Source organism: Lissotriton helveticus, chromosome 12, assembly GCF_964261635.1.
Source record: "Lissotriton helveticus chromosome 12, aLisHel1.1, whole genome shotgun sequence".
In the NCBI taxonomy this organism is placed as follows: Eukaryota; Metazoa; Chordata; class Amphibia; order Caudata; family Salamandridae; genus Lissotriton; species Lissotriton helveticus.
Window position 1 is genome coordinate 853,935,789 of NC_136073.1, and position 10,645 is coordinate 853,946,433.

The 10,645-nt window shown below is 48.7% G+C and overlaps 1 protein-coding gene across 2 annotated transcripts in view; it reads right to left on the minus strand.

Annotated features, from left to right (window-relative positions):
- SH3GL1 (SH3 domain containing GRB2 like 1, endophilin A2) overlaps positions 1 to 4,173 on the minus strand; it is a 112,546-nt gene extending 108,373 nt beyond the window's left edge. Inside the window, exon 1 of one of the 2 annotated variants that reach the window (XM_078669602.1) lies at positions 3,887 to 4,173. In XM_078669602.1, the coding sequence (XP_078525728.1) occupies positions 3,887 to 3,931 (45 nt within the window). In that variant the 5' untranslated portion in view covers positions 3,932 to 4,173. The remainder of the gene's footprint in view (positions 1 to 3,886) is intronic. The other variant, XM_078669603.1, reaches the window with a different exon arrangement.
- Positions 4,174 to 10,645: the final 6,472 nt, after the last annotated feature.

A 10,645-nucleotide genomic window follows, 5' to 3' on the forward strand; every position in this document is an offset into this window, starting at 1 on the left:
ACAGATACTTCCCTCGCCACAAAATACATGGGCAAATAAATGGTTAGGCACCACAACAGCATATCTATGAAGAATTGCGAACTGTGTTTATCGAAACATGTCCTCCATTTTAAAAACCAATTTAACACACAGTTCATATTTTTGGGGAATGGATATAAAAAGACAATTGTACAATGGCAAGCAAATGATCATCTTGTTTCTAAGAAGGCTCGGTAGCTTAAAAATATTCAGCGACCGAAACATGTTAACATTTAGGGTAGATTTAGAAAGAATGAATATGGTATGCAGACATGATCATAATGTTGATGACCATAAAGCAGAACATAGGAAATCTAATCCTGGTTTTGCAACTTGACCACAATCTATCTTCAAAGGCAAACTGCTGCCTCGTTAAGCCACATGTACCCATCTGAAAAGTCCCTGTACTTAATGCCAACTCTAAAAACTAAGGGACATATAGACATGAATGAAATAATTGCAGGCACGTATTTTGATGTTCTTCCTTTCAATTGCAAGATATGCAAAGGCATGCTAATGTTCCACTAAAAAAGAAGTGATTTTTACTCTACCATTATTATGACAGGTAGCACTTTGAGTTCTTAAATAGACTAATGAATGTACTATCAAGACTACACAATAATAATGTCACTGATTAGGATTAATTAAACGCAGTCTATAGGAATGAATGGTATTTACGACCAGAACTGTGGAGGAGTGACACACTACGCTAAATGCCTTACAGTCAGTCCATGTCACACTGCTCATAGGCATTCAATGAACCAGAAAGAACAAGCTCTAAATACGATGTCAGGTTGCTTGGCTGCTTTTCAGAAAAAAACGTGACTTTCTGAAGAACCCCAAGGTTCATGAACCAGTGTCCACTCAATTATTAATGTTTGAGAAAAGGCTCACTAGAGGAACTTAAAAGATAGCCTTACTGAGGGGCCGAACAGATTCACAAAACGATAATGGAATTAACTTTTGTTTTAGGTTTAAATAGATAAAATGGAAAACAAATATATTTCAGCTCACTTTCTTATAAGAAAAGAGCTGCACCCATTCTTGAGCCCAAGCGGCATAAGTCCAAATGTTCACCGCAACAGTCTATATAAAACGTGGCTATAAGCCTTTTCAGGTTACCCCGGTGTAGGCTGTCCACCAAATCTGCCTCTAGGACAGTGCCACCACAACTACCTGGCACATGCCTATCAAGCGACGGTTTATGCTGCTGCATCCTACTTCTATTAAACATTCTCTTGGATTCTGATTTCCAAACAATCACATCATAAAGAAGTTTGACAAGTCTCCACTCAAATGCACGCTTGTGCAGTCCATGTGCCAACAGTAATAGCAAAGAGCATACCAACGCCCACTTCAGCTACTGACTTATCCTGGCATCACCCTTTCCCTCTACAAGTTACTAAACACATCCTCTGCAACATGCTGGGCATTGTTTTGACCCCAGGATAGACGATGCTTTGAGGCCAGCCCTATTGCTAGCCATTACATCGTGCCCTCTCCTTGTCAGCCCACCTCAGCTTCTCATATCTGGATATGGATACAAGCCTCCAACCCAGTCCGTCTTTAGACAGACTTCTTTTAGTCTCTCCTTATTGTCTCTTCCCTTATCCTCCCTTTCTCACCTCCCCTGCCCCCTCCACTACCTCTCTCGCTCTCCTTTCTCTCCCCTCCTAATTGTATTGCCTATTTTTTGATGTATTGTGTAATTTGTTGAACTTGTTCTGTTACATTGTTGATTCTCATGTAAAGCGCTCTGATACCTTCAGGTCTAGCCAGCGCTATATAAAACGCTTTAAATAAATAAATCCAAGGCTGGCGCCAACCAACTCCCTCTGTCCACCCATCAAGCCTTATTCCTAAGGACCCACTCATGATACCATTCGACCTCCTCTTCTCCGCCTACCCAGGCGCTCAACAACCTATGTCTCTACACGCTGGGGAACAATATAAGTGGGCGAGCAAAGAAAGCCTGAAGCGTGGGTCACGCCAAGTGTCTGGCTCCGGGTACCACTGAAGAGCAACTGCCCCTTTCTCTCTCCATCCCTCCCTCCACCATAATGCAGCTTTGTAAACATTGATACGTATTCAGCCTCCTGTTAACCGAAAGACGGATCCCTCTAATGCACTACAGGCATACATCACCTCGAAACATGTCTTATTGCTTCTACTGAAATAACGCTTTTAAAATCAACAGACAAATAAAGAGATAACGAGTCGAGGGATAGCAGGGCAGCTGCACTTCGGTGTCATAATGACGTTACACAGGCTTTTCTAGTTTACTGACACGACTTGGGCATTCTCGACTCATGTTTGTACTGTGAACAACGATGGTGACGCTCGCTTAATCCAAGCAGTGTGATGTGTGAAAAGTTACAGATATTCATTTTCTTTTCTGCCCGCTTTGCCCCTTTTCACAATTGATTCACACAAGGTTTAGCTAACTTGTTTCGACAAAATTCCCCATCGCATACTAAAGTAGATTTAGGAAGTGATTTCTATACACTGCCAACCGGCTTTGTTGACAGAATGCAGTAAGGAAGCCCTCGGGGGACAAACTATCCACAAAGCATTGCTATTTCCTGTAAACCTAGACACAGGAAAAAAGAAATCTGGCTTAATAGCTGGCTTGGTAACTTGGAAACCTGAACTGAACTACCAGCTTAACACTTGGCCAAACTGTGCAGTTCTGGATAAACCACTTTAACTTAAAGTGGATCGGTTTCCTGAACCGAGTAACGGGTTGAAGTGATTCTGATCAGAATGCACGCTATAGTAACAACAAATATAGATTAGTGGACTAGAATGTTTGCTCGCATCTAACTGTACTACGATAAACATTTAGGAGGATGACAATAAAATAAATGTGCCTATTGCCTCGATTATGCCAACGCTGTCACAGATTCCTCTATTAAATCTAAGTTTATACATTTAGTGAATGTCACTCAGTGCACCCACGAAGTCGATAGTAACAAATGCACTGAAAGTGAAACTGATAAAAAAAAATACATGTCCTCAAATTTTAAAGAAGCGGCATCTAGAAAGGTGGTCATACGTTGATACATCACCTGTTGAGCGACTCATAAGATACTTAGTTTGTAGGCCAGATTCCCACTTGTCTTTTTAAGGCCACATCAGGCAGCTGGCACAGCTGTCTAGATACATTTAGTGCCTTGCCACCTTCAGTGACTTGAGGCCTTTATTCAGGCATGACCCCAGATGTTGTCACTAAGGTGTTGACCTGCCCACCCGAGCCTTTGTCCCATGCGATGCCCCCAGCCGTTGATTTCATGCTGGCACCCTCAGCCCCACCATACGTTCTCGTGATGTCCAGTCTCAGCTTCATGCTGGTACCCACTTGCCAGTCCAGAACATCTGCCCCAGCAAATGCCCCTTCCTGTGGCAGTCTCCTCCGTGATGCCCGATTCTGATCCCCTGCTGGCACCCCCTCTCCCAGCCTGCCTCCCATGCTCGTGAGCATTCCCCCACAGCCCACCTGCCTGCCCCAGGGCTGGCACCCCCGCGCCCCTCTGCCCCAGGGCTGGCACCCCTGCGCCCTAGGCTCTGCCCCAGGGCTGGCACCCCCGCTCACCTCTGCCCCAGGGCTGGCACCCCCGCGCCCCTCTGCCCCAGGGCTGGCACCCCCGCGTCCCTCTGCCCCAGGGCTAGCACCCCCGCGTCCCTCTGCCCCAGGGCTGGCACCCCCGCGTCCCTCTGCCCCAGGGCTGGCACCCCCGCGCCTTCTGCCCCAGGGCTGGCACCCCCGCACCCCTCTGCCCCAAGGCTGGCACCCCCGCGCCCCTCTGCCCCAGGGCTGGCACCTCTGCTCCAGGGCTGGCACCCCCGCACCCTCTGCCCCATCCCTTACCTGGCTGGCTTTATAAAACTGTTTCTTCAGCCCGGCCACCGACATCCTGCCTTCCCTAAGCCGGGCACACCCGGGGCCGCAGAACAGAGACTGGGGGTCACAAACAAGAGAGGAGGGGAGCCCTCACACGGCACCGGGGGGTCACGGACAGACCACGGGAGGAGGGGGCACGGACAGGACCGACAGACACAGCCCCGGACGGACGGACACACAAGCAACGCTCCGCCCCGCTCCCGCCTCTCAGGAAGTTACATGGCAACCACACACTTCCGGCGGCTGTCAGGAACTGGGGGGCGGGTCCCAGAGGACTGACAGCGCAGGTCACATCCTGCGCAGTGTCCTCGCCGAGTGCCATATTAGGGACAGGCAGGGAAGTTACGTCATCCGCCATGTTCGAGCCAGGCAGGGATGGTAAATGAGAGACATTAGTCTGATCTGTTAGAACTCTGCGGCTGTAGGAGCGACATTTACCAGCCACGACAAGTCGTGCCACGAAAGCGACCCCAGTTCCGTGACTTACATTGAATAGTAAATCCTGTCGACGAACTTTCTTTGAGTTCCTTTAAACTGGTTGAAAAGGACTACGATGCCCAGCATGCAATACGAAAATAAAATCAGGACTCGATGACCTTCTTACACATGGAACTGGGTAATTTTGGAGCTCTGCATGGATAATTCAGACCTGTCCACTCACCCTCACTTTGCAGGTGCCACTGAGATCTGGGGGTGCATGCACAAAGCCACACTGTCAGAAGTTGGCCTGATATATGATGCTCACTAGTTCTAGTGATCACCTTGTATCAGTCCAAACAACCCTTATGGTGATTGGTTGTAAGTCAACCTTATAGACCAGCTATCCTAATGGTAGCATGGACAAAGCAGTCTTAGGCTAAACTCTTTTGGCATGTGAAGCCAGCTGTTTTACCACAATATAACCCCTTGAATACCAGATGAAAGGACCCCACACAGGTTGTTATGAAAATAAACAATATATTTATTAATAACAAACACCTCTGAACTCTTTATGAGGTCAGAGGGCTAAGCACATGACAATCTCTTAGGAAAAATACGTTAAGTTGCACAAAATCACAATGGTGCCCTAGGGGCACGACAAACCATATACTAAGTAAGTGGTATAAGGAAGTCGATAGAAGGAATGGAGCTGTCCAGAGGCTGTAGGATCGCTGGGACTACACTATCCTAACTTTAGGTAAGTAATAGGAGGCCCACGGGACGCGTGTGCAGAGTGTGAACTCACACACGAGATGCGTAACAACGTCTATGGACAGTACAGTTCAAGAAAAAGGTGAGTACGGACAATCCTGACTAGTTAGGACTAAAACGACTATGAATCTGGACACTAGGAGAGTCAATCTACCCTTGAGCACCGAAATGCTCTCGTTACCTCACCCACGGGCTGCGGGTGCATAGGTGCGAAGTCGTGTCGAGTTTCTGCGTTGAAGTCTATGGAGCCTGGAAGAAAAGATGCTGCAGGCGACCAGGAGGAAGATGTCCGGTGTGATCCAAGGGTGGATCAGAGATGCTGAAGACCTGAAAGCAGAGGGGACAATGTTCAAAGTCACTAGCCAGTGACTGGAGTGGAACCAGGAAGGAACCAGATATCGTCGTCGCGATCAGGTGAAGAGTGGACGCTTGACTCTGCAGCCACGTGGACCAGGAGGTGTCTTCGACGACCAGGATGGAGGCACGAGCTGTCCCACGTAGGCTCTCGCTGTCGGCGGTGTTTGTTCCGGATTCGGCGTCAACAGGCCTTGGCAAAGGCAACCCACGCGGTGAGTGGAAAAGGCGTCTGGTGCGGACTAGGAGAGTCCGGGGTGCTCCTCTTTTGGAAGGGAGCAAGGGCCAGTCTGGAGCAACCAGACCAGCAGTGTAGTTTTCAAAGTTCGTCGTCTAGGAGGCCACTAGCCAGCCGGCAAGTGACCAGACAACGCGTCGAGCAGCAAACAGGCAGAAGGGCCCCACGCAGATCTCGTGGAAGCTGGAGGGCTGATCTTCGGTGCAGGAGCTGATCGGGGCTGGGGCTTCTCAGTCCCCAGAGCACTTGGTCGAGTTTACCTCGGGAGTCGTGCTGGAAGCGAAGTGCAGTTTCTTTCAAGATGGCCGGTCCCACGTGTGTCGTCGCACCCACGGGTCTCAGCTGTGCTGCAGATGTGAGTTGAGGTCGGAGAGGTCTGGGAATCCGGGTCTCGTCGGGCTCTGAAGTCTGGATCCTCAAGGGAAGACGACAAAGTGAAGCCGCTGGACGCTTGATGGTGCCTGCAGTTGCAGGGTGGACACTCCTTGCCCACAAGGGAGATTTCTTCAGTCTTCTGTGGAGCAGAACGTCGAAGTCCAGAGTTTCTTCATGTAGAGTAGTTCAGGATTAATCTAATTTGGAATGGGACCAGCTCCTACCTTTATCCTGCTAAAGGGGGCTGTACTGATGACTAGGTCCCTCCCCTGGTTGGGACCAGGAAAGGGGGTGGTTACACCCCCTATCCTTTGTCCGGTTTCGCGCCAGAGCTGGGGCAGGGATGCCCCAGCAACTGGTTTGAACCGGTGTATGCACAGGACACCTTGTGTGCCCCAGGCATGTCTCATTCCTTTCAGGCCTATCCTACCCAATACACAAAATCCTGTCTGGGGTGGTGCTAGCACCTCCCAAGGCAGGAAACCCTTTGTCCAAGCCTCCCTCGCTGGAAGGACTCCCAGCAGCAGGAGGTCAGACTTGTGTCTGTGGTGGCAGCATCCATTTTGTGATGCCAAGGCTCGAGTTAACTTTAACCGGGGTTCACAGTTACATACATGTCGTGTCCCTCTAGAAGGGTGGAATGCTACCCCCATCACCAGAATTGGCGAGGGGGTAGGATTCCAATTCGTATGACACCTTACTCGACATGTTTTGATAATGCTATACCAAAGTTAGCATTTAACCGCGAGGATTATAATGCACTTAAGAGTATATGGTATAGCGTTATCATGGAACAGCTATAAGGACTTGGTTCCGCAAGCTGCAGACAGGCTCAGCTCATGCCAGAGCACCATCTCACATAATTCCAAGCACTCTGCCTTCAGGATTGATAAGGCCTGCCATAGGAGTGACTGATAGGAATATATGTGTCAATTTTGGGGTTAGATATAGGTAACTATATCTACAGCAAAGGGTGATTACACCACCTTGCCCCAGCTGTCTTACCAGCCAGTTGTGTCTGTTTAGATGGCCAGCCAGGGGTGGCATAATACATGCTTCAGCCCCTGGTAGGCCCTGGGTACACCTATGCCCTGGGTACCTAAGTTACACTGTACAGGGACTGATAAGGTGGCCAAGTACCAATTGGTAAATGCACCTAAAGTACATGGATGCCAATTTAGAGAGAGAACAGCTAGGCTGTGGGTCTGATTAGCAGGCCCACAGCCAGGGAAAGTCGTAAACCAGTGAAGCAAAAAGCAAAAATCTGGGGGGACCATAGGATTGCAGACCCCACTCTCCTACACACACATTTTGCTCTGTCACCACCAATACAATTAATCAGAAATGAAAAATTTACTAGTTAACATGCAGGAAAGTTTCAGTTCTATAAAGGATGCAGAGGCAAGGATTATGCATTACTTTCTTCACTCTTTATTAACAGCACGTGCAAACACTAGGAGTAACCATGGCTACCAACAGTCCAATCACATAACAGTCCGAGAGTCCATATAATACTGGTGATGTCATAGTCCTTCATCTTCTTCACTGAACGAAGTTCAGCCCGCTGGACCTTATTCCGTTTTAGAATCCAAACCTATGAAGATAAGGATATAAGGTTAAAGACTCTCCCTTAATTGATTTTTACCATTGTATCCAACATTCAGGAAAATAATCAAATATCATGAAACTATCATTGGACAAGATAATGATTATCAATTGAAGTGATCCTCACATTAGATATTGACATAAAATATAAGAACTGGTTGCCTGTATGAAATAGTGTCAATATAAACCACAAGTATAACCATAAACCATAGCAGTTACGTACCATTTCAGTACTTCCCTGATAATCACAGGATCCCATTCGCTTATCTGCAGAATCCATGTAGGTCATTGCGTAAGTCCCCTAGGGAGGGTGGCCTCGAGAGAGCATGCCGGGGGGGATAATCCTCGCCTTCGCATCCTTAATAGAATTGAAACTTTACTTCATGTTAACTAGGACATTTTTCATTCAATGTCAGGACCGGAGGCGAGGATAATGCATTTTTAAAGCTTACTTACCACCAGTGGGGCTGCATTAAGGATTGGTTTGAAGTAAAACTTTTTGAAAGTAGAATCAGAGGACAATCTGCCACGTTCATGATATCTTCCAACCTGCCCCCTACCTGGACAGCCTTGGAAGCCATGGCTTCTCTACCGGAATGAGCCTCAAACTCACTGTTATCGATGCCGGCCTCTGCCATGACCCATCTCCCTCATCTGGCAATTGTCGGGGAAGACACCGCTTTGAAGAGGTTTTTAATGGCAATCAGCAGTTGCCGTTCCCCTGGAGGTCGAACCTCCAATGTCATGTCTTCATAGGCCTTCAGGCATCTGACCACACACAAGTCCCAGGGAAAGCCGGATAGGATACTCACCTGGTACTCATCCTTGTCCTGCTTGATATGCTGAATGTAACCCCCTCCGGGCTAAAGATTCTAGCAGATAGATCTAATGCCCTCACATCAGAAGATCTCTTGCACAAGATGAGGCATAGCAGCACTGCCAATTTCACAGATGATTCTTTCCTGGACAGGTATTGGTTGTTTTGCCACAATGACAACAAGCGTAGGATCAAGTTGACGTCCCAAAGGCCTGCGTAGCACAACTCTGGAGGACAGGAAATCCTGATGCCCTTGAGGAGTTTACTCACCCAGGGCTGCTCACCCACCGGAACATTATTCACCGGCGTATGACAAGCTGAGATAGCCGACCCGAAGTAATTGATAGTGCAAAGAGCCAACCCTTCCTGAAAAAGTTACGCCAAGAAATTCACTATGTCTGTAAAGCTGGTGCCTACAGGATCCAGGTGTCTCTCCACACACCAACGTACCCATCTCCTCCAAGCCGATCTATACTTCTTGATGGTCCCCAGAGCCCATGCCTGTTGGATAAGGAATTCAGTCCCCCTGCAAAAGTCTGATTTCTTGCTAGCGTCGCCTGAAAACGTTGATGCCATAAGATGGAGATGGCCCTGGAGTACCAATGGGTGAGGCCGGCCTAGAGGATCTAACAGAATCTCTTTGTATGATGAAAGTCGTTCCGGGGTGGCCCAGGGCGAGTGACCAGGATTAGTGAGCCTCTCTGGCGCCGGGATTGCGCTGCCACCCGCTGGATGAAGAGAAAGGGAGGGAAGGCATAGGCTAGACCAATCTTGAAGGGAGGCATCTATCGCCTCCGACTACGGGTCTGGTCTACAGCTGAAGTATCGGGGGCAGTTGGACGTTCCATCTGGAGGCAAACAGGTCGACTTGGCACGGTCCCCAAAGTGCCATCAGTGCCCAAAAATGTTTTGGGTCGGTCCTCCAGTCACTGGCATCTTTGAAGTGCCTGGAGTTCCAGTCCGCTACATAGTTCTGTGCCCCGGGAGATAGTCTGCCATCACAGAAATCTGACGTTGAACGCAGTAGTGCCAGAAGTCCTTGGCAAGCTCTTCTAGGGCTCTGGATTGGATGCCACCCAGGCGGTTGATATAATGCACCGCTGTCGTGTTGTCCATCCGTAGGAGCACACAGCATGATACTCTGTCCCTTGTAAGGGATCGAATAGCTAAAAAGTCCACTAGAAGCTCTAGACAGTTGATATGGAGAGTGAGTACCTCCTCCATCTATCTGCCTCCCAAGGAGGTCACTCTGCGTCTTGCGCCCCAACCCAGGCAACTGGCATTCGATTCTATCACCAGGTACAGTTGTGAGCCAAAGATCGCCCGAACATTCATTGCTTCCATGTGGTCGATGCACCACTGGAGCTCCGTCCTTGCTACCTTTGTCGGAGACACTAGTTTGGAGTATGTGATCCCCTCTGGAGATGGAATGCCTTCAGTCTCTGCAGGGCTCTGTAGTGTAGGGGCCCCGGAAGATGGCCTGTATCGAGGATGATAACAAACCAACAATCCTGGCCAGCTGACATAAAGAGATTGTGTCCTGTCTGAGTACCTTCCTCAGTTCCTTCTTGATATTAGTAATCTTTTGCTCTGGTAGATTCAAGTCCGCTGCCCTGAAATCGATACGGAAGCCCAAGAATATCATGCTCAGTTGCGGGATCAGGTCCGACTTCTGTTGGTTGATGATGAAACCTAAAATCTGGAGAAGAGTTATGGTGGTATTCAGGTGAGTTATCAAGCGGTCTCGGGACTGATTCATCAATAGGACATCGTCCATATAAATAATCAGTCTGATGCCCAGGGTCCGTAGGTGCTCGTCCACTGGTTTGACGAGTTTGGTAAAGCACCAGGGTGCTGATGACAGGCCGAAAGGGAGACTCTGGAATTCCAAGACCTGCCCCCTTCACTCGAATTGGAGAAACCTGCTGTGGGGTGCAGGGTTGATGGGGACCGACAGGTAGGCGTCTTTGAGGTTGAGACATGCTAACCAGTCATCCTAGAGCAGTAGATCTCTGAGGAGATGAATCACCTCCATCCTGAAGTGGCCATAGACCAGCCACCTGTTGAAGGACCTGAGGTTGATGACAGTGCGGAAGCTCTTGTCCTTCTTTTCCAATAAAAACAGGTTGCTTAGAAAGCCTCTGGG